The sequence below is a fragment of the Pongo abelii genome, chromosome 9 (genome assembly GCF_028885655.2).
Source record: "Pongo abelii isolate AG06213 chromosome 9, NHGRI_mPonAbe1-v2.0_pri, whole genome shotgun sequence".
In the NCBI taxonomy this organism is placed as follows: domain Eukaryota; kingdom Metazoa; phylum Chordata; class Mammalia; order Primates; family Hominidae; genus Pongo; species Pongo abelii.
The window spans coordinates 15354681-15377655 of NC_071994.2; the positions used below are offsets into that span (position 1 = coordinate 15354681).

Here is a 22975-nt window from a genome sequence, read left to right on the forward strand (position 1 = left end):
CCAAAGCCATGGGCCTACAGGAGGTCAAACTTTCTACTCTATTTCCTGGTTGATCTGATGGTGTTCATTTCTATCATGGATACTAAATCTTTCTTAAAGGAATTAAACAACTATGTAGAATTATTATCAGTCTACTGTATTTGAAACACGACTTGTACACTAACAGCAGGTGGAGGACAGAGACCCTTCCATGCCTACATCCCAGCCTAGGTTCTGTTTTGAGATTATAATCCAGTCATCAAGAAGTATAGCCAAAGGCACAGCACATTTTATTTGTAAGATCAACTCCACATAAAAATTATACATAGTCATTGTATTATAAGAGACTATGCACGGGTATAATGGCCTATGTTTAAAAGGGGCACTTTTTAAAAACATATGAAGCACTGGGCACTATCCCAATCCAATGTCCTCTCAGGAAGTGGCATCAAAAAGTGATAAATCTGTAGTGAGTGATTCAAAAATTAAATTTTAAGTAAGCTGTAGCAACAGAGTTTTCAGGATTGCCATGGAAGAACCTAGAATATAGCTACATTTGCACTTTCATTGACTAATGGATGAGACATATTAAGTAGAAGTGACTGATGAGATGCCTCTACCTACAGAGAAAAAAGAAAGGTAGTTAATAAAAAGTTTCCAATGTAACCCCTTGATAAACTTGGCACAGTAAACACACTGACTAATATATTTACCGGTGAACATGGAGGACCTACTATGTGCCAGGGATTAGAGGGAAGGGTTGAAAGAGTTGAAAATTTTTATTCAAGTGTCTGAGCACTATTTAAAGTGAGTGGTTTATCAACTCAGATTATGTTTAAACTATACTAGAGATTTTCATTTATTTGTCATAACTAGGGTAAAGGGAGACTTATTGACAAGACCAGGATATATGTAGACACATGGAAGTAGCATTTTTTCTAAACAGGATTGAAATGTAATGTGAGACTCATCATGTAGTTAGACACTATTTAAACAACAAATACCCTCCTTAGCAGAGATTTGAGCTTTTCCTTCCATATGTCAATATGATCATTTCTATGTGGACACTGCCATGTTTTGTCTCTTCTAAGGATCCTCACTGAGGAGTTTTGAAAATATGGAATCTGAGTCAATCCAAATAAGCTAGCATTGGTTAAGTTTCAGGGAGAATGAGAATTGGTAGAGAGAGGGTCATTTTGGAATTCTGTAAGATTGTTATGGATAGTGCTTGAAGTGGTATCCAAAGATGATGAGCTGAAAGTTTTAAAGAAGACACAATTTGCACATCAGATTACGTTTAAAAATAAACAAACCAGTAAGTCTCATTTTGTCTGAATTCATTTTTTTTCCTTTTACTTATCAGTAGTAGACTTACTACCACTGCTACCTCTCTGCCTTCTACTTGACTTTTTTTTTTAAGGATTAACAAACCTCCATTTAGGGGTGTTAGTCCAAAAAAAAAAAAAAAAAAAAAAAAGTCCTACCATAGGAAATTGTATTCTAAACAAAAAACATCAGCTCTGGTGAGCTAAATAAAATCCCCAAGACAATCTCTTACAAGTATAAACTGAGAATCCTGGCTCTTTTAGAAGTTATCATTCATAAACTACTAAAAGGTTAACAGCGTTCATCCATTGATCCTGAAGATACAGCAAAGTTTCAGGGATTTCCCCAAAAGTCATAAGGCCATAGTATATTAAGAAAACATCTAAATTATTGCTTTTTTAAAATATTTTAATACAATTATGCCCATTCAAGCCCTTTGATTTATATAAGCTATCAAAATTAGGGGGGAAAAGTTAGGTATTATGTAGAATAAAGAACAACTTAGGCTAAGATTTTTTTAATTTGATCTTAAAGGGTTGAAAACTGAGAAATTTGGCTACTATTCCTGTTTCTGCAAGCATTCCCTGATCTGCGGGGTGGCAGTTAGGTGAGAAGGTGTGTTCAAGTCCTGACTTGCCATTCCCTAGCTACATGATCATGGGGACAATCACCTCTGAGCTCTGTTTAACCCGTTTTACCATATCTTACTTGGATTTCCCAAAAGCAGGACTTGGCAAGGATATTTATGTGCAGGTGATTTATTATAGAAGTGTTCCCAGTAAGGGAATGGGAGAAAAGCAGGACATAGAAGGTAAAGACAACAACAAGCAGGAATGCTATTTAAGGCAGAGTCCTAGCCTCAGTAGGACCCTCAAGAGAGCTCCAAAGTTAAATCCTGCCTCCAAGTTTATCCCTGACTCAAGAAACAGAGCTGGCTTTTCATGCCCCCAAATCACTCAATCATGAGAGTGGGAAGTATTTGTTAAATTTCCAAGCCCGATTGGTATCACTGAAAGCCAGATCACACAGAAGCAGGGAGAGGGACAAACAGAAATAGCAAGAGGGGTCCCAGGGCATTTGGGCAGAGCATCTGTAATGGCCAAAAGGCATTGATAAATACCTCATCATTGCACAGAGAAACTATGCAAACCAACCTCGCTCCAGGGTTGTAATGATGTAAAGCTTCATATTCCAAATGTTTTCCTTTTCATTAGTTCTTAGAGGGTAAACTGTGAACCATCTGGTTCATTATACTCACCCGTATACAATACACATGAAAGGAATTTTGCCAGTGACTCCTTTGTGCATTATATTACAGTGGAGTGCTGAATAAAAAACTGTTCCATATGAGAAAACCTAATGGGACAAAAATACTTTATAAGCTGATGTCATCTCACACAGGAGTTTTAAAGACATTTGAACAATGAACAGATCAAGATAAGATGTAATCTCTTTATACTGCACCAAGGTCTCTCTGCAGAGAGCTGGAAAAAGAAAACTGATTCACCAGAAAAATTTTTAAAAAAACACCATCCAAGGCTTCTGATCATCAGTGCAATCAGTTAATATGTGTGGAAATAAAATAACAAGATTGTAATCTTGAAATGCCAGACTAGGAACAAGAGCTACAGCTTCTACTTAACAAGTTTTTTTTCTGATTTGGCTCTTAAACATTATCACAGTGCTGTATCCCAGATGTCTGAAAATATTGAACCAATTGAAGATTTGTGTTTTCTGAACACATGCTCATTGTGGAGATGTCAAAAACACTTATGTTGGTCCAGCGTGGTGGCTCACACCTGTAATCTCACCACTTTGGGAAGGTGAGGCAGAAGCAGGAGGATCACTTGAGCTCAGGAGACCAGCCTGGGCAATATAGCAAGATCTCATCTCTACTAAAAATCAAAAAACAATGAACCGGGTTGAGTGGTTCCAAGCCACTCAGGAGGCTGAGATGGGAGGATTACTTGAGTCCAGAAGGTGGAGGCTGCAGTGAGCTGTGATCATGCTGTAATCATGCCACTGCACTCCAGTCTTGATGACAGAACAAGACTCTGTCAAAAAAGAAAAAAAAGCCACTACGGTTATGGTCAAAGATTCATAATCTTAATACAGGAATAACTTCTGTAAATACATTTAGGTATATGTTTTTCTATTGATAATTTTTACAAAAATGTCGTACTGAATTACTATTTTTCAACCTGTTAAATAATGCAGCAAATATTCTCATAGAAATAAAATGTTATCAAAAAGAATGAATAGAAATATAGAATTCAATAACATGATTATTTTCCCATTGTGTTGCTATTGAAGGTTATTTTAGTTGAGTATATAAATTGTATGTAAAGTGTGGAAAATAGATATTATATGCTCCTTACTTCTCTTGGTAATTATGTATTCAATAGTGATTTCTAGTATGCAAACTAAAGACCACCAAAAAATCCACTTCTTCATAAACAATAAGAAAATGGCAGAAATTATCAAATTCAACATTTTTAAGACTCTGAATATTATCCTAAGTCTTGCAACAATTCAAGGAGCATTTATTCAAGAAAAAAATGATAGAATCTCAGTAAGAATGATAGCTTTTTGGCATTGTAACTTGTTCTATTTCAAGTTCCCTCTTCCCAGTACACAGTATCTATGAAAGCCAACAGCCTAGCAGGATCCAGAGGAAACAGATGGTTTGGAGCTCCTTAAAAGCCCCATCTTCAGAGAATTGTCATTTTTTTGACTTTTCCTGAAATCCTGGTTATTTGACTTGACTCTGAATGTGCTCAAGGGGAATAGACCTATAACAAGTAAAGAGATTGGATTAGTAACCAAAAACTACCCACAAAGAAAGTCCAGGCACCACCAGGCTCCACTACTCAATTCTATCAAACATGTAAAAAAAGAATTAGAACCAGTGCTTCACAAAATCTCCCAACAAATAGAAGTGGAGCAGAGGAGAGGCCAAGATGGTCAAGTAGAAACAGCTCCAGTCTGCAGCTCCCGCCGAGATGGAAATAAATGGTGAGTGAATTCTGCATTTCCAACTGAGGTACCCAGATTCTCTTATTGGGACTGACTAGGCTGTTGGTACAACCCACAGAGAGCAAGAAAAAGCAGGGTGGGGTGATGGTTCACCCAGGGGCTGCACAGGGAAAAGGGCCGTCCCTCCCCTAGTCAAGGGAGGCAGTGAGAGATTGTGCTACCCATCTGGGGAGCTACACTTTTCCCATGGATTTTTACAACCCACAGAACCGGAGATTACTTCATGAGCCCACACCACCAGGGCCTTGGGTCTCAAGCACAAAGCTTTGCAGACTCATGACAGCTGCTCAGGTCAGCAGCCGCTCAGGCAGGCACTAAGCTGCAGGAGTTTTTGCCTACTCCAGCAGCTCCTGGAACTCCAGTGAGGCAAGAGATTCATCCACTACTGTGGGAAGGAAACTGAAGCCAGGGTGCCAAGCAGCCTTGCTCAGCAGATCACACTCCCACAGAACCCTGCAAGCTATGACCCACTGTCTTGGAATCCCCACTGGCCAGCACAGCAGCCTGCAGTCTGCCTAAGATGACTGAGTACCTGGGGGGAGGGGCCACCACCATTACTGCAGCTCTAGTCAGCGGTTGGGGGATTCACCCCAGTGCAGTGCACCTGCTCTGCTAAGGGACAGCCAGACTGCTTCCTTAAGCAGGTCCCTGATTCCATGCCTCCTTACTGCATAAGACCTCCCAACAGGGGTTGCCAGACACCTCACACAGGAAAGTAACAGCTGGCATCTGGTCAGTCCTGCCCTGGGACAAAGCTCCCAGAGGAAGGCACAGGCAGCAATCTTTGCTGTTCTGCGGCCTCAACAGGCGATACCCAGGCAAACAGGGTCTGAAGTGAACCCCCAGAAAATGCAGCAGGCTTGCAGAAGAGTGGTCTGAATGTTCAAAGAAAAACAAACAGAAAGCAACAACATCAACAAAAAAAGACCCCACAAAAACTCCATCCAAAGGTCAACAGCCTCAAAGGTCAAAGGTAGATACATCCAAGAAGATGAGGAAAAATCAACACAAAAATGCTGAAAATTCCAAAAGCCAGAATGCCTCTTCTCCTCCAAATGATTACAACACCTCTTCAGCAAGGGCACAGAACTGGGCTGAATCTGAGATAGATGAACTGACAGAAGTAGGCTTCAGAAAGTGGGTAATAATGAACTTCGCTGAGCTAAAGGATTATGTTCTAACCCAAAGTAAAGAAGCTAAGAATCAGGATAAAAGATTACAAGAGCTTTTAACTAGAATAACCAGTTTAGAGAAAAACATAATGACCTGATGGAGCTGAAAAACACAGCACAAGAACTTTATGATGCAAACACAAGTATCAATAGCTGAATTGGCCAAAGTGGAAGAAAGAATATCAGAGCTTGAAGAATATATTGTTGAAATAAGGCAAGCAGACAAGATTAGAGAAAAAAGAATGAAAAGAAATGAACAAAACTTCTGAGAACTATGGGACTATGGAAAAAGACCAAACCTATGAGTGATTGGAGTACCTGAAAGAGACGGGGAAGATGGAACCAAGTTTGGAAAACACACTTCAGGATATCATCCAGGAGAACTTCCTAACCTAGCAAGACAGACTAACCTTCAAATTCAGGAAATCCAGAGAACCCCAATAAGATACTCCACGAGAAGATCAACCCCAAGACACATAATCATCAGATTTTCCAACGTTGAAATGAAGGAAAAAAAATGTTAAGGGCAGTCAGAGAGAAAGGCCAGGTAACCTACAAAGGTAAGCCCATCAGACTAACAGCAGGCCTCTCAGTGGAAACCCTATAAGCCAAAAGAGATTGGGGGCCAATATTCAACATTCTTAAAGAAAAGAATTTCCATCTCAGAATTTCATATCCAGCCAAACAAAGCTTCATAAGAGAAGGAAAAATAAAATCCTTTTCAGACAAGAAAATGCTAAAGGATCTCATCACCAGAAGGCCTTCCTTGCAAGAGTTCCTGAAGGAAGCATTAAATATGGAAAGGAAAAATCATTAATGACCACTACAAAAACACACTAAAGTACACAGACCAATGACACTGTGAAGCAACTACATTAACAAGTCTGCAAAATTAACCAGCCAGCATCATGATGACAGGACCAAATTCACAAATAGCAATATCAACCTTAAATGTAAATGTGCTAAATGCCCCAATTAAAAGACACAGAATGGCAATCTGGATAAAAAGACAAGATCAATTGGTGTGCTGTATTCAAGAGACACATCTCATATGCAAAGACATAAATAGGATAAAAATAAAGGGATGGAGGAAAGTTTACCAAGCAAATGGAAAGCAGAAAAAAGCAGGAGTTGCAATCCTAGTTTCTGACAAAATAGAATTTAAACCAACAAAGGTCAAAAAAGACAAAGAAGGTCATTACATGGTAAAGGGTTCAATTCAACAAGAAAAGCTAACTATCCTAAATATATATGAACCCAACACAGGAGCACCCAGATTCATAAAATAAGTTCTTAAAGACCTACAAAGAGACTTAGACCCCCACACAATAGTGGGAGACTTTAATACTGCACTGTCAATATTAGATCAGACAGAAAATTAACAAAGATATTCAGGACTTGAACTCAGCTCTGGATCAAGCAGACCTGATAGATATCTACAGAACTCTACACCCCAGAACAACAGAATACACATTCTTCTCAGCGCCACATGACACTTACTCTAAAATTCATCACATAATTGGAAGTAAAACACTCCTCTGCAAATGCAAAAGAACTGAAATATAACAGTCTCTCAGACCACAGCATAATCAAATTAGAACTCAAGATTAAGAAACCCACTCAAAACCACACAATTACATGGAAATTGAACAACCTGCTCCTGAATGACTTCTGGGTAAATAATGAAATTAAGGCAGAAATCAAGTTCTTTGAAACCAATGAGAACAAGGAGACAATGCATCAGAATCCCTGGGAGGCAGCTAATGCAGTGTTAAGAGGGAAATTTATAGCACTAAATGCCCACATCAAAAAGCTAAAAAGATTTCAAATTAACACCCTAACATCAAAACTAAAAAGAACTAGAGAAACAAGAGAAACCCCAGAGCTAGCAGAAGACAAGAAATAGCCAAGCTCAGAGAAGAACTGAAGGAAATAGAGACACAAAAAACCCTTCAAAAAAAATCAATGGATCTAGAAGCTGCTTTTTTGGAAAAAAAAAAATCAACAAAATAGGTAGACCACTAGCTAGACTAATAAAGAAGAAAATAGAGAAGATTCATATAAACACATTCAGAAATGGTAAGGGGGATACCACCACTGACCCTACAGAAATACAACCAACCATCAGAGAATACTATAAACACCTCAAACTAGAAAATCTAGAAAAAATGGATAAACTCCAGGACACGTACACTCTTCCAAGACTGAACCAGGAAGTTGAATCCCTGAATAGATCAATAACAAGTTCTGAAATTGAGGCAGTAATAAATAGCCTACCAAACAACAACAACAACAAAAGCCCAGGACCAGTTGGATTTACAGCTGAATTCTACCAGAGATACAAAGGGGAGCTGGTGCCATTCCTTCTGAAACTATTCCAAACCATTGAAAATAAGGAACTCCTCTCTAACTCATGTTATGAGGCCAGCATCATTCTGATACCAAACCCTGACAGAGATACAACAAAAAAAGAAAACTTCAGGCCAATATCCCTAATGAATATCAATGTGAAAATCCTCAATAAAATACTGGCAAACTGAATCTAGCAGCACATCAAAAAGCTTATACACCACAATCAAGTTGGCTTCCTCCCCAGGATACAAGACTGGTTCAACATATGCAAATCAATAAATGCAATTTGTCACATAAACAGAACTAAAGACAAAAACCATAGGATAATCTCAATAGATACAGAAAAGTCCTTTGAGAAAATTCAACATCCCTTCATGTTAAAAACTCTCAATAAACCAAGTATTGAAAGAACATACCTCAAAACAGTAAGAGCCATTTATGACAAACCCACAGCCAATATCAGAATGAAAGGGCAAAACCTGTATACTTTCCCCTTGAAAAATGGCACAAGACAAAGACGCCCTCTCTCAGCACTCTTATTCAACATAGCTGGAAGTTCTGGCCAGAGCAATCAGGCAAAAGAAAGAAAGGAATGGTATTCACATAAGAAGAGAGAAAGTCAAATTGTCTTTGTTTGCAGATGATGTGATCCTATATCTAGAAAACCCCATGGACTCAGCCAAAAGCTTCTTAAGCTGATAAACAACTTCAGGAAAATCTCAGGATACAAAATTAATGTGCAAAAATCACAAGCATTCCTATACACCAAAAACAGACAAGCAGAGAGCCAAATTATAAATGAACTCCCATTCACAATTGCCACAAAGAGAATAAAATGCCTAGGAATACAGCTAACAAGGGAAGTGAAGGACTTCCTCAAGGAGAACTACAAATCACTGCTCAAGGAAACCAGAGAGAACACAAACAGATGAAAAAACATTCCATGCTCTTGGATAGGAAGAATCAATGTCGTAAAAATGCCCATACTGCCCAAAGCAATTTCTAGATTCAATGCTCTTCCTATTAAACTACCATTGACATTCTTGACAGAATTAGAAAAAAAAAAAAACTATTTTAAAAATCATATGGAATGGAAAAAGAGCTTGTAGAGCCAGGACAATCCTAAACAAAAAGAACAAAGCTGGAGGCATCATGCTACCCAACCTCAAACTATACTACAAGGCTACAGTAATCAAAACAGCATGGTACTGGTGCAAAAACGGACACATTAACCAATGAAACAAAATAGAGAACTCAGAAGTAAAACTGCACATCTACAACCATCTGATCTTTGACAAACCTGACAAAAACAAGCAATGGGGAAAGGATTTCCTATTTAATAAATGGTGCTGGGAGAACTGGCTAGTCATATGCAGAAAATTGAAACTGGATCCCTTTCTTCTACTTTACACAAAAACTAACTCAAGATGGATTAAAGACTTAAATGTAAAACCCAAAACTATAGAAACCCTAGAAGAAAATCTAGGCAATACCATTCAGATCATACACATGGGCAAAGATTTTATGATGACATCACCAAAAGCAATTGCAACAAAAGCAAAAATTGACAAATGGGATCTAATTAAACTAAAGAGCTTCTGCACTGCAAAAGAAACTATCATCAGAGCAAACAGACAACCTACAGAATGGGAGAAAATTTTTGCAGTCTATCCATCTGACAAAGGTCTAATATCCAGAATCTACAAGGAACGTAAGCAAGTTTACAAAAAAAAAAACCACAAAAAAACATTAAAACATTAAAAAACAAAACAAAAAAAACATTAAAACAAAAAAAAATTAAAAAGTGGGCAAAGGGGTGTGGTGGCTCATGCCTGTAATCCCAGCACTTTGGGAGGCCAAGGCACATGAATCACTTGAGGGCAGGAGTTCAAGACCAGCCTGACCAACTTGGTGAAACCCAGTCTCTACTAAAAATACAAAAAAAATTTAGCTGGGCATGGTGGCACATGCCTGTACTCCCAGCTACTCGGGAGGCTGAGGCAGTAGAATCACTTGAATCTGGGAGGCAGAGGTTGCAGTGAGCCAAGACCACACCACTGCACTCCAGCCTGGGTGACAGAGCAAGACTCCATCTCAAAAAAAAAAAAAAAAAAAAAGTGGGCAAATGACATGAACAGACACTTCTCAAAATAAGACATACATTTGGCCAAAAAACATAGGAATAAAAGCTCAACATCACTATCATTAGATAAATGAAAATTAAAACCACAATGAGATACCATCTCACACCAGTCAGAGTGGTGATTATTAAAAAGTCAAGAAACAACAGGTGCTAGAGAGGTTGCAGAGAAATAGGAACTCTTTTACACTGTTGGTGGGAATGTAAATTAGTTCCACCACTGTGGAAGACAGTGTGGTGATTCCTAAAAGATTTACAGCTGGAAATACCATTTGACCAAACAATCTCATTACTGGGTATATACCCAAAAGAATACAAATTCTATTACAAGGATTCATGCACGTGTATGTTCACTGCAGTACTATTCACAATGGCAAAGACATGGAATCAACCCAAATGCCCATCAATGATAGATTGGATAAAGAAAATGTGGTACATACATACCATGGAATACTATGCAGCCATAAAAAGGAATGAGATTATGTCCTTTGCAGGGACTTAGGTGAAGCTGGAAGCCATTGTCCTCAGCAAGCTAATACAGGAACAGAAAACCAAACACTGCATGTACTCACTTAAAGGTGGGGGCTGAACAATGAAAACACATGGACACAGAGAAGGGAACAACACACATAGGGGTTTGTCAGGGGAGGGTGGGGAAGTAGAGCATTAGGAAAAATAGTTAATGCGTGCTGGGCTGGATACCTAGGTGATGGATTGATAGTTGCAGCAAACCACCATGGCATACATTTACCTATGTAACAAATCTGCACATCCAGCACATGTACCCCGGAACTTAAAATAAAATTTTAAGAAATTAAAATAAATATTTTTTAAAAAAAGAAATAGAAGAGGGCACATTATTCAACTCATTCTATGAGGTATTACCCTGATATTAAAACCAAAGACATCACAAAAAGAAACTATAGCTCAATGTACCTTATGAATATACATAAAAAAACTTCCAACCCAAATGCCCATCAATGATAGATTGGATAAAGAAGATGTGGTACATATGCACCATGGAATAGTATGCAGCCATAAAAAGGAAGAAGATCATGTACTTTGCTGGGACATGGATGGAGTTGGAAGCCATTATCCTCCACAAACTAATGCAGGAACAGAAAATCAAATACCGCATGTTTTCACTTATAAGTGGGAGCTGAATGATGAGAACACAGGGACACATGGGGGACAACAACACACACTGGGGCCTGTCAGGGGGATGGGGAGGGAGAACATCAGGAAGAATAGCTAATGCATGCTGGGCTTCATACCTAGGTGATGGGATGATCTGTGTAGCAAACCACCATGGCACATGTTTACCTATGTAACAAACCTGCATATCCTGCACATGTACCCCTGAACTTAAAGTTGAAGAAAAAAAAAGAAGAAATCATTGTCTAACCATACCCCCCAACAAAAAATAAAAACTTCAGCATACCATATCCAGCAACATCTAAAAAGGATTAAGCAGTATGACTAAATGGGATTTATCCCAGGAAAAGGATATGTTGGCTCCACATAACAAAAATCAATGTAATACACCATATTAATACAAGAAACGGCAAAACCCATATGATCATTTCAGTAGTTTCAGGGGAAAAAAACTATAAAATTAAATACCATTTATGATAAAAACTCTCCACAACTAAAGATAAAAGGGGACAGCCTCAACCTGATTAAGAGCACCTGTGAAAATCCCACAGCCAGCATCATATTTAACGATGAAAGACTGAAAGCTTTTCCCTTATAATCAGAAATAATACAAAGATGTTCACTCTCACAACTTGTATCCAATATTGTCTGGAGGTTCTAGCTAGGAACATTAGGCAAGAAGATAAAACAAAAATTATCCAGATTGGAAAGGAAGATTTAAACTATCTCTATTTAAAGATGACATGAGGCCTGGCACAGTGGCTCACACATGTAACCCCATCACTTCAGGAGGCCAAGGTGGGCAGATCACTTGAGGTCAGAAGTTCGAGACCAGCCTGCCCAACATGATGAAATCTGGTATCTACTAAAAATAAAAAAATAAATAGCTGGACGTGGTGGCACACATCTGTAGTCCCAGCTACTTGGGAGACTTGAGGCAGCAGAATTGCTTGAACCCAGGAGGTGGAGGTTGCAGTGAGCTGAGTTCATGCCACTGCACTCCAGCCTGGGCAACAGATTAAGACTGCATAGAGAGAGAGAGAGACAGACAGACAGACAGACAGACATGATCTTGTATATAGAAAATCATAAGAGATCCACCCAAAAAAAAAAAAACTATTACAACTAATAAGCATGCTCACTAATGTTGTAGGAGACAAGATCAATTGACAGAAATCAATTCTTTTTCTGTGTACTAGCAATGAACAATTTGGAAAGAAAATTAATAAAACAGCTTCAACTTCAGTTGGATCCTCGCAGCAGCTGCAGCGGTTCTCTTCTGTGTCTCTCTTTGCCACCTCCTTTTCACTTCAGGAACACGTGTGCACATATATTTGTTTAAATAACTATTCTTAATTCTTTTGCATATATAACCAGGAATTAAATTGCTGTTATTTAAGCCACTGCAAGATTCTTCCCTTCTTCCCAATAGTAAAGCAGGAATATTAGAAATGTTTTATATTTGAAAAAGACCTGTATGTGAACCCAGAATCCTTAACCTTGGTTTTCTTTAACCTCTCTAGAAAAACCCTTATCTGTGAAATATTTTATCATTAATCATATTAATGTTTTCATTTTGCGCAAAGCAATTAGTACTCAATTTAAAATTATCTTCCTTTAAAAGTAGCTAAGTTTGCTGTGTCCAGCAAGAGACTGACAGTCATGGCTGTGTGACCTTTTGTAGGTTACTTAATCTTTTTGAACTTCATTATCCTCTTCTGTACAATGGAGATAATAAGACCTACCTCACAGGATTATTGTGCAGTCCCTGTCTTTCTTAAGACAGAAAAAGTTTCACATTGAAGCTAACCCATCATTTAACCACTCTTCTAAGCACCATATATTTTGTTTCACAAATTTGCTATTCATTCAGAAAAATAATTTGAAAAGTGAGTAAATTCTACACAATTATAGTTCTCAAATGACTTGTACATTATGGTTCCTGTTCACATTTTACTACATGTAATCTTCTAAGGTTTTTAGATTTCTTTGGAGGTTGGCGGTGGCAATATCGCGAAGGCAGCTAACTTTTCAACATTCTTGGATCAAGCTGATATTTTGTTGAAAAGAATTCCTGCATTTCTAAAAGAACCAGGGCTGAAGCAAAAATCAGTTCCAATGAACAGGTGTCCAAATGGGGTGTTTAATAAAATCTAATCATTTTAAACAACTCTGGTGTTTCAGTGTTTTGTTTTGATCCTGTGAGTATTAAAACTAGTATTTTAGGTGAGTGGTAAAGAAAGAAACCAAACAATAGAATAAAGAGTTGTTCCCAGGAAAGAACTGAAGTTGGGACAAATAAATTATTAACTTTGATTGTTAGACCTTTCATTGAAGACATTCAGCCAAAGACTCGTCATCTTTAGAAAAATAAAAGACTAGGCAACTCCAAAAAATTAAATATACAGTTACCATTTGAGCCACAAATTTCAGTCCTAGGTATTTACCCAACACAATCGAAAACAAATGTTTACACATAAACATGTACACAAATGTATAGCAGTAACAAAAAATGAAAACAATTATTCAGCCATAAAAAAGAGTGCAGTATTGAGACATGCTATGATATAGATAAACTTTGAAAACATGCTAAGCAAAAGTCACGAAAGGCCACATATTGTATGATTGAATTTATATGACATATCCAGAGTATGCAAATCTATAGAAAGAGAAATTAGACTTGTGGTTGCCTATAACTAGGGGAGAGGAGGCAGTGGAGTGACCGCTGATAGGTATGGGTGCATTTTTGAGAAGTGATTAAAATATCCTGGAATTAGAGAGCAGTGATTGTTGTACAACTTTGTCAATGTACTAAAAACCACTGTATTGTACACTTAAATGTTTAATTATTCTTTCCTAATCCATGCCTGCTACTTAAACTGATTACTACAGTCCTTCATTTTGTTTTTAATACTGTTGAAATTCTAGATCCTGCCCTTTAAATGGAAAATCTTTATAATAAATTATAAACCTAAGAAAGAAATGAAGCCACCAAGGCAGAGATTCTTTGACTCATAAAACTCCAAGAATCTGATTTGAATCAAAATACTCATATGAATATTAACATTGCTTTTGTATACTATGGAAATTATTCACAATAGCAAAGACTTGGAACCAACCCAAATGTCCAACAATGATAGACTGGATTAAGAAAATGTGGCACATATACACCATGGAATACTATGCAGCCATAAAAAATGATGAGTTCATGTCCTTTGTAGGGACATGGATGAAACTGGAAATCATCATTCTCAGTAAACTATCGCAAGAACAAAAAACCAAACACCGCATATTCTCACTCATAGGTGGGAATTGAACAATGAGAACACACGGACACAGGAAGGGGAACATCACACTTCGGGGACTGTTGTGGAGTGGGGAGGGATAGCATTGGGAGATATACCTAATGCTAGATGACGAGTTAGTGGGTGCAGCACACCAGCATGGCACATGTATACTTATGTAAGTTACCTGCACATTGTGCACATGTACCATAAAACCTAAAGTATAATAATAATAATAATAATAATAATAATAATAATAAAAGAAAACATTTTAAACATTAACCAAATTGTTCCATATACAATCTGTCCTTGAAAGGTAATTTTAAAGGGGTCTTATAAGACCCTGAAAACTTTAGAAATGGTTTTCATGCCACAGGGGGAAAAAAAAAATCTTCAAAAGAAACCTACAGCTCTGATTGGTTATTCTACTTCATAGTTTGTGGCTCCTGTAATAACATTGTGGCTGATGTCTCTGCCTCTCTTAGTGTCTCATATTTAGTTGTATAAACTTTGTAAAGTTGGCTTATTAATTCTTTGGCCTTTGTAATGATTTCCCTATATCCATAATAAGTCATACTTTGAAATATGGGGAAAACCACAAAGGCCAAAGAAATTAGAAATCTGCAAACTTTCATGTGGTAAGTTTTGTAGATGTGAAACAGCAGATTGAAGGAAATCAGAATTGTTTGTATAGGACACACATATCTCTAAATGGAGAGTGTGGGTGTGGTTATTCACCACTTAATTTTCCTATAAATATACTACCTTTTTTTTTTTTTTTTTTGAGACGGAGTCTCACTCTGTTGCCCAGGCTGGAGTGTAGTAGCATGATCTCAGCCCACTGCAACCTCTGCCTCCCAGGTTCAAGCAATTCTCCCTGTCTCAGCCTCCTGAGTTGCTGAGATTACAGGTGGCCGCTAGGCTAATTTTTGTATGTTTAGTAGAGACAGGGTTTTGCCATGTTGGCCAGGCTGGTCTCAAACTCTTGACCTCAGGTGATCCGCCTGCCTCGGCCTCCCAAAATATACTATTTTTGTCATATTGTAAAACCACTGCATACTGAATGCAGAGTCCACTTTTCTTCCTCCACCAAAAGTTAATGTTGAATAGTCTGTATGTTGCTGTCAGAAAACTCTCGCTCTACTCCTCCCTAGTTCTATTGCCTTAATCACCTGGATTCAACTTCATTCCAGTGATAAAACCAGAGAAAAGCAAAAGATACAGGAGATTTTATCATCAACTTCTATTAAGCATTCAAGGATCAAAAAATTCCAATCTTTTTTTTTTTTTGAGACAGTCTCGCTCTGTCACCCAAGCTGGGGTGCAGTGACGCAATCTTGGCTCACTGCAACCTCCACCTCTCGGGTTCAAGTGATTCTCCTGCCTCAGCCTCCTGAGCAGCTGGGACTGGACAGGCACATGCCACCACGCCTGGCTAATTTTTCATATTTTTTTTAGTAGAGACAGCATTTCACCGTGTTAGCCAGGATGGTCTCGATCTCCTGACCTCATGATGTGTCCGCCTCGGCCTCCCAAAGTGCTGGGATTATGGGGTAAGCCACTATGCCTGGCCAAAACTTCCAATCTTAACTAAACTGTTTCAAAACTTGACAAGGGGCATATGAGAAAGAACGAATTATAGACCAATCTCATTCATGGCCATAGATGTCAAAATTAGAAACAACATACTAGCAAATCCGCCTCCACCTCAAACCTCCTCAGATGTTTTTTTCCTCTGATTTCCCCTAGTGAATTCTACCTCTGGTGTCACCCATTTTTTCATCGCCTTCTTCTTCAAAGGAAGAATGTAAATCCCAGTTTACCAACATGCAAGTTTCAGTTACATATCTGTTGAACAGATGCATGATCTATGGTAAACTGTTACCCATTTTTGCCTCAGTTACTATGAAAACTAGGAACAATGCCTGTTTTACAGTGCTTCTAGACTTTAGGGGATGTAATGACTAAAAAAGACTTGAGAGTGCTTGGATAGTTATACTACTATATATGTTGAAGCATTCTCCTCCACAATGGGCTATGTGCCATGATATTTTATGGCCAAGTCAAGATTCCCACTGGTCTTCCTATCCTGAAAGTACCAAATTCAAGTAATTCAAGAGCCATAAAAAAATCTCACACTGACAGTACACACAGTGCTACTGCAAGGTACAACCTAGGGGTTAGTTTATTATTTGAACTGCTTGCAGCTCTTACCTCTTTCTGAATCTCACACTCAGTGGCAGGGTAATTAAACTCATATCCCTTCGCAGTTACATTGGTTACAGGACAGCCAGTTCCCAGAGACGCTTCATCAGAATGCAAAATACGATCTTGACCAAGTAAAGTTGGTTCAGCCACAACCCAGAACATAGAGGAAGTACATCCTACTGACACTGTTGAAAAAAAAAATTTTTGTTAAAGATTTAGATAGCAGTTTTATGCTAAACAACACCCAGAGAAAGTTTGAACATAGCATATTTAAACATATATATATACACCACTGTAAAACAGCCTTGAGAGATACAATATGATCACTCAGATGAAATGGTAAAATTGTAAATGAAGGATCAGTCCCATTCAAGCTTATCTGGAAACAACCTCTGTCTCCTCCCCTGCCAGTACTGTTTCCTTAAAAGTTCAACATTAAGCTAAATATGGGATGCTGTCTCTGCTTCTTTTGCTGTATGGGGCTGCCCAGGGATTGGGGGAGCCTCAAGCTGGTGTGCTAGCCTTGAGTTCACATAATTAGGCCAGTGTAAATGACGGATAGGGCACTGAAGCTGTAGCTTCTATGGCCTCTGACTCTCATCCCTGGCAGACATCTACATCCCGTGTGGGTGAAGAGACAAGGGAAACTGTACCTTGGGGCATTTGCTAGACCTGCCAATAAGATGAAGATCTGCACCTGCTCTGTCTTCACCCTGTATCCTTCTATGATGCAAAAGGAAGATAGTCTCAGATTAAAACCTTGTGTGGTGAGTCTGTCAACTCAAAACATTCACAGCTGTGGTGCTGCAACAGCATTTCTTCATTTTGTGTCCATTAATTCTACTACCAGAAGCATATCCAAAAAACATTTGTAGACAAAAACATGTCCTATAGATACAGCAATTCATCACTGTATTTTCATGATTAAAAAAAAACTAGAAATAACAAAATTACATGTATTTTATATGTATTATTTCTATCCAATAACTTTTTACATAAAGAAAAATATATAGTTTAGATGAGAAAAGATTACTGTAAAATATGGAAAAAGTAAGTGGAATGCAAATAAAACTATTAATATTAATGATAACAACTTTATGACTTAGGGAGAATAAGAAGTGAAAGGAGAAAGAATGAAGAACTTTATTTTCTCAACCTGATTTATAATCACTAACTCATGACCACTTAGGAGGCAACAGGGCAGGACAGGAGGCAGGTGGCAGGATTATGAGTGGGAGATCAGGATGGGAGGTGGAAGAGCAAGTTGAAACCTTAAATAGAGAAATATTTTTCCACAGGTAGGGTGAATAGGGTGACAAAACACAACAGAAAACACCTAAATCCAGAGGAAGAATAAAACTAGCTCTTTCCCAAGTATTAGGATAAACTAGATAAATCACTTGTTTTGTGGGGTGGTAGAGAGCAAACAAGAGAAAGCAATACCACTACAGCAGTCAGAAAACTATATTGGAAAGTCACTTCTACTCAACACAGCAAAGAGTAAAAGGCCCACAACCACTAAGAAACTATGCCTTCAAACAACAAAACATAAAGGTCACTTGTACCTGACTCTTGCTCAGAAAGAGCCAAAATCGTGCACAAAAGGAAAGACGACTGTAACCTCACAAAATCTTTCATGACGTCAGCTGCCAACTAATGACCCTTGAAAAATTCAGGAAATTGGAAGCAGCTGCCCTGCTTTGGCTACTTTTATACCTGCTTCCACACCCAGCTGACTACATTTACAAATCACTTTCTGCCAATGGCTCATATTTTCCAGGAATGTATTGTTTTTGCCAATTTAAATTGCTTAATGTTTGGAAAATACAGAAAGTATAAAGAACAAAATTAAAACTCTTTATAAAAACCACTATTTTTATATTCACAGAAAGAATTTTTTCTCCCTGCTGAAACTTGACATTCTCTTGATCACTCCAGAACCAAAATCAGGGCTGCAAATAAAGTGTCATTGACAAATCTTTGAGAACTGTGACTTCTTCAGGCCCTCCAAAGTTCCTAGAACAGAATGTTCACAGAGGGTCAATGCATGTTTATTGAATTGTTGGGAAATGATTTTCAAACTTTAGCAGCACCAAAAACACCTGCAGCACTTGTTAATACACCGATAACTGAACTGTGTTCTGGAGATTCTTATTCAGGGCTGGGAATGGGAGGGCCAAGAATTTACATTTCTGAAAGTTTCCAGGTGCTGCTGATGCTGCTGACACCAGGATCACACTTTGAGATCGTGCCTCAGGCATGGTCACTTTAGAAAGTATTTATTTCAATGGCTCCCAAATTTTAGATTAATTTTCAAAATTATCTGGAACACCATTTAAAAATATGTGTATTCTAACCCCAGTCTAGTCCATTGAGATCTGTTGTAGCTGGAAATGTAAGAATGCATATGAGTCACTGCAGGGTCTTGTCAAACATGCAAGTTCTCACAGTCAAACTCAGTGGGGCAAGACTCAGGAATCTGCATTTTAAAACAACTGCCCCCAGGTGATTCCTGGAGGCTCACACTTTGAGAAACTCTAAGCAGAAGTCCTCAGGGCTGCTGATGAGGGCGGAGGGAGGCAGATCTCCAATTCTTTTTCAGTTATTTTCATTTTATTTATATCTGTTTTATATTAGATCCTTTTGGGTTTTTTTTTTTTTTTTGAAAACACCAACGTTATAAATTCTCAGCATCCTTTGAACTGAAATGTAACATCATTATTTTAAATAAAAAATCAGATGTGCCTGGGGCTACTCATTAAATGACATCTTTGATGGATCAATAAGGAATAAAACAATGAATCCAAATCCTATTTCTCATCATATAGTCTCCTGAGACTTCCAACATCCATAATATAAACTTTGCAAAACATGTATGTTATCTGCGCCACCAGTCATTAATCTTTTGAGAATCTGGAATGACCTAAAAGAAAACAGAGACCAGTCCAACTAGCATGACATTGGGCCAAGTTCCAGAATCAGTAGTCTAAACAAAGCCTTCCCATAAGAGATATAAAAAATAAAATAAAAATTCCTCCACCCAATAAAACATGTCACATCTCCCAGCTTCTTCTACACACCCACAGATTATAACAGAAAAAAAGAGATGGAATAATTCAGTTTGCTACCATACCACTTTGAATCACCCTCAGATCTGGGAAGGAAGAGCCTCTGCTCAGGGACCCATGCATTAGAGGGTATCGCTCTGAACTTCTCCATCATGTTCTTCTCTGGGCACAAGAAACGTGTTGAAACAAAGGAACATGCCATCCAAATCCCAAGCCTTCATAATTTCCTGCCCAAATGGCCTTGAATGGCCATGGGCAGGGGAGGGTAGTACAGTGGAGATAGATGGTGGCTCTCACCACATTGCAGTGTTCCAGTGTGAAATTCTAGAGATTCTAGACTCTGAGAATTCTAGACTAAAGTCTATCCTTCTATCTCATTATGAAAGTCAGTTTGTCAAAATAGGAGACATATCTTGTTTAACAGTTTCTTCATTTAAAGCTTTTATATAAATATACATGATATGTGCCTCCACTTGTACCCTTGCTCCAGTCCCCATGCATGTGAGGTGGGAGCAGACTTGGGGCCGTTTGTCCTCCACACAAAGTATTAGTTTGGTGCAAAAGTAATCTCGGTTTTGCCATTACTTTTAATTTGCAATGACTTTTAATGGCAAAAATCGCGATTAGTTTTGCACTACCTTAATAACTTGTCTTGGGAGAGATCTACTGATTACCTTGGGAACCCTCTTAGGGACTTGTCTTGCTTTGCCAATAAGCCTGAAAGGACCTGAGTTTCACTAAACATCTTTGTTGCTTAGGTCACTCGTCAATGTTCACCTTCAGTAAGTCAAGCAAATAATCAGAATTATGTAACTCTTACTGAGCATGGATGGAGAGAGGTGAAACAAAAGATATTGATTATTTCAAAGTGGATCTGCTTGATGAGATAAAGGAATTCTGGGTAAATGTCAACAACATACTTAATGCTTGGGTCACTTTGACTTTAACCCCGGATGTTTACATCCCCATGGCACTCCTGATTTCCATGGAAGGCCCCTCTATCATTTACTTTTTTCCTAGTTTGCTCCTGTAAAAACTTCTAATATTTATCCAATGAGATTATCTACCAGTATGTGTTATTAATTTATCATTTGGCTTAAGGATCTGAGGTTCCTTTCAGCAAACATTTTGATAACCTCTTACATCACAGGCATTTTGCATGGTACAGTGGAGGACACAATAGTGAACGAGAAAGATGTATCGCTACCTTTGAGGAATTCGCAGTCAGGCAGGGAAACAAACATTAAATACACACAGTTAAGAAATAATTCTGCAAAAAATTAATTGCTATTCTCATAAGTGCTACAAACGAAAGTACAGAATGTCAAGAGAGTGGCTAACAAATGGCCAGAAAGTACTCGTTCTTAGAGATCACATTTCAAGTCTGGAGTTTTATTCAAAATGGAGTGGAAGGCTTCAAGGATTTAACCAGGAATGAGGATTTTAAAATATTTTTTAAAAACATCAGCACAATAACAACATATCTCTATTGCAAAAGAAAATTCAAAACTTCCATTTTCTTGGCTTAAAAGTCTTAAGACAGTGTATTTCAAACTGTGTTCCTCAAGAATTCCTTCTCTAAATGTGGTCCATATATGACTCAAGTTGGAGAAGTGCTGCTGTAGGAGTTGGGGCGGAGAATGGCTTGGAGAGGGGTACAAGTGAATAGTAATACACAAATGTGGAAGCTATTTCGGAGAGGGCAAGAAACTGGAAATGTTGACCAGAGTATTGGCAGGAAAGGCAGGGCGAAACAGACTGTCCCAGAAGGTAGAATGTGTCACTCTGGTTGGTTGGTTAAGTGATCAAAGGAGACAGAAGTATCAGGCATAACAACCAGACTTTGGGCAGGTATAACTGAGTTGATGGTTATTAGTGAGACAATAATAGCCATCAATTACGTACTGCTTATTACGCACCAGGTACTACTCTAAGCACCCTCCATATATTAACTCATTGACTCCTCATGAAAACCTAGGACATAAGAACTATTTTCTACATTTTGGAGACCTAGAGAAATTAAAGATTTACTGAAGGTCACAGAGCTATTAAAATGGCAAAGATGGCTAAACTGATAAAGAAGTAAGTTTGCAATGGAAAACTAAGAACTCAATTTTGGATATGCTGATTTTTAAATTGCTATAAGACATCCAAGTAGAATTACAGAGAAGGCATTTGGCTATAAGTTGGGACTCAAGAGAATCTAACATAAAAGTAAAAATTGGGAAGATATTAGGCTATTTGATGGTTTGAATGTGGGTGAGAACACCTAGAGAGCATGTGTAGCATGAGAAATAATATTAGTACAAAGCTCTGAGGTCATACATCATTTAAAGTTTCAAAAAAGATTGGTAGTGAGTACAAAGAGGGAGTCAAAAAAAACTGGGAGAAAAATTACAGGGCTAAGCGTTGATGATATTGCAACAGAAAACGTGGGGAAAATGTATCTAGAATTTGAAGGAAGAATCAACTATATTCAGTGATTTTTAAGAATTCAGGTAGAAAATACAACCCACAAAATGGGAGAATATTTGCAAATTAGGTATCTAGAATATACACAAAGAACTCTTACAGCTCACTAATAAAAAGATATATGGAAACCCAATTAAAACAATTAGTTCTGAATAGTTTTCTCTTTAAAAAAGATGCCAGGTGTGGTGGCTTATGCCTGTAATCCCAGTACTTTGGGAAGACGAGGAATGCAGATCACTTGAGGCCAGGAGTTCAAGACCAGCCTAGCCAACATGGAGAAACCCTGTCTCTACTGAAAACAAAATACAAAAAATAGCTGGACGCAATAGCACAGACCTATAATCTCAGCTACTCGGGAGGCTGAGATATGAGAGCTGCTTGAACTCAGGAGGTGGAGGTTACAGCTAGCTGATATCGTGCCACTGCACTCCAGCCTGGGCAACAGAGCAAGACTGTCTCAAAAAAAAAAATATATATATATATATATATATGTGTGTGTGTGTGTGTGTGTGTGTATTTGTATATATATTAGATATATACAAATATCCAATAACTTCATGAAAAGATGTTCAACATCATTAGTCATTAGAGAAGGTAGAGACAATGTTACCATAAGACCCAGGAATTCCACTCCTAAATATACACTGAGAGAATTGAAAATGTCCATAGAAAACTTGTAAACAAATGTTTATAGCAGCATTGGCCAAAAAAAATAGAAACAACAAAAATGTCCATCAACTACTGAAAAGAGTCAGGTATGGTGCTCACGCCTGTAATCCCAGC

General features: G+C 38.1%; 1 protein-coding gene across 1 annotated transcript; it reads right to left on the reverse strand.

The window, feature by feature from the left end:
• Positions 1 to 518: 518 nt before the first annotated feature.
• On the reverse strand, positions 519 to 18290 carry OOSP3 (oocyte secreted protein family member 3). Its single transcript, XM_054524329.1, is given in 5 exon segments — positions 519 to 599; positions 1080 to 1233; positions 2564 to 2661; positions 16659 to 16837; positions 18218 to 18290. Coding segments are annotated over 5 exon segments (585 nt in total).
• Positions 18291 to 22975: the final 4685 nt, after the last annotated feature.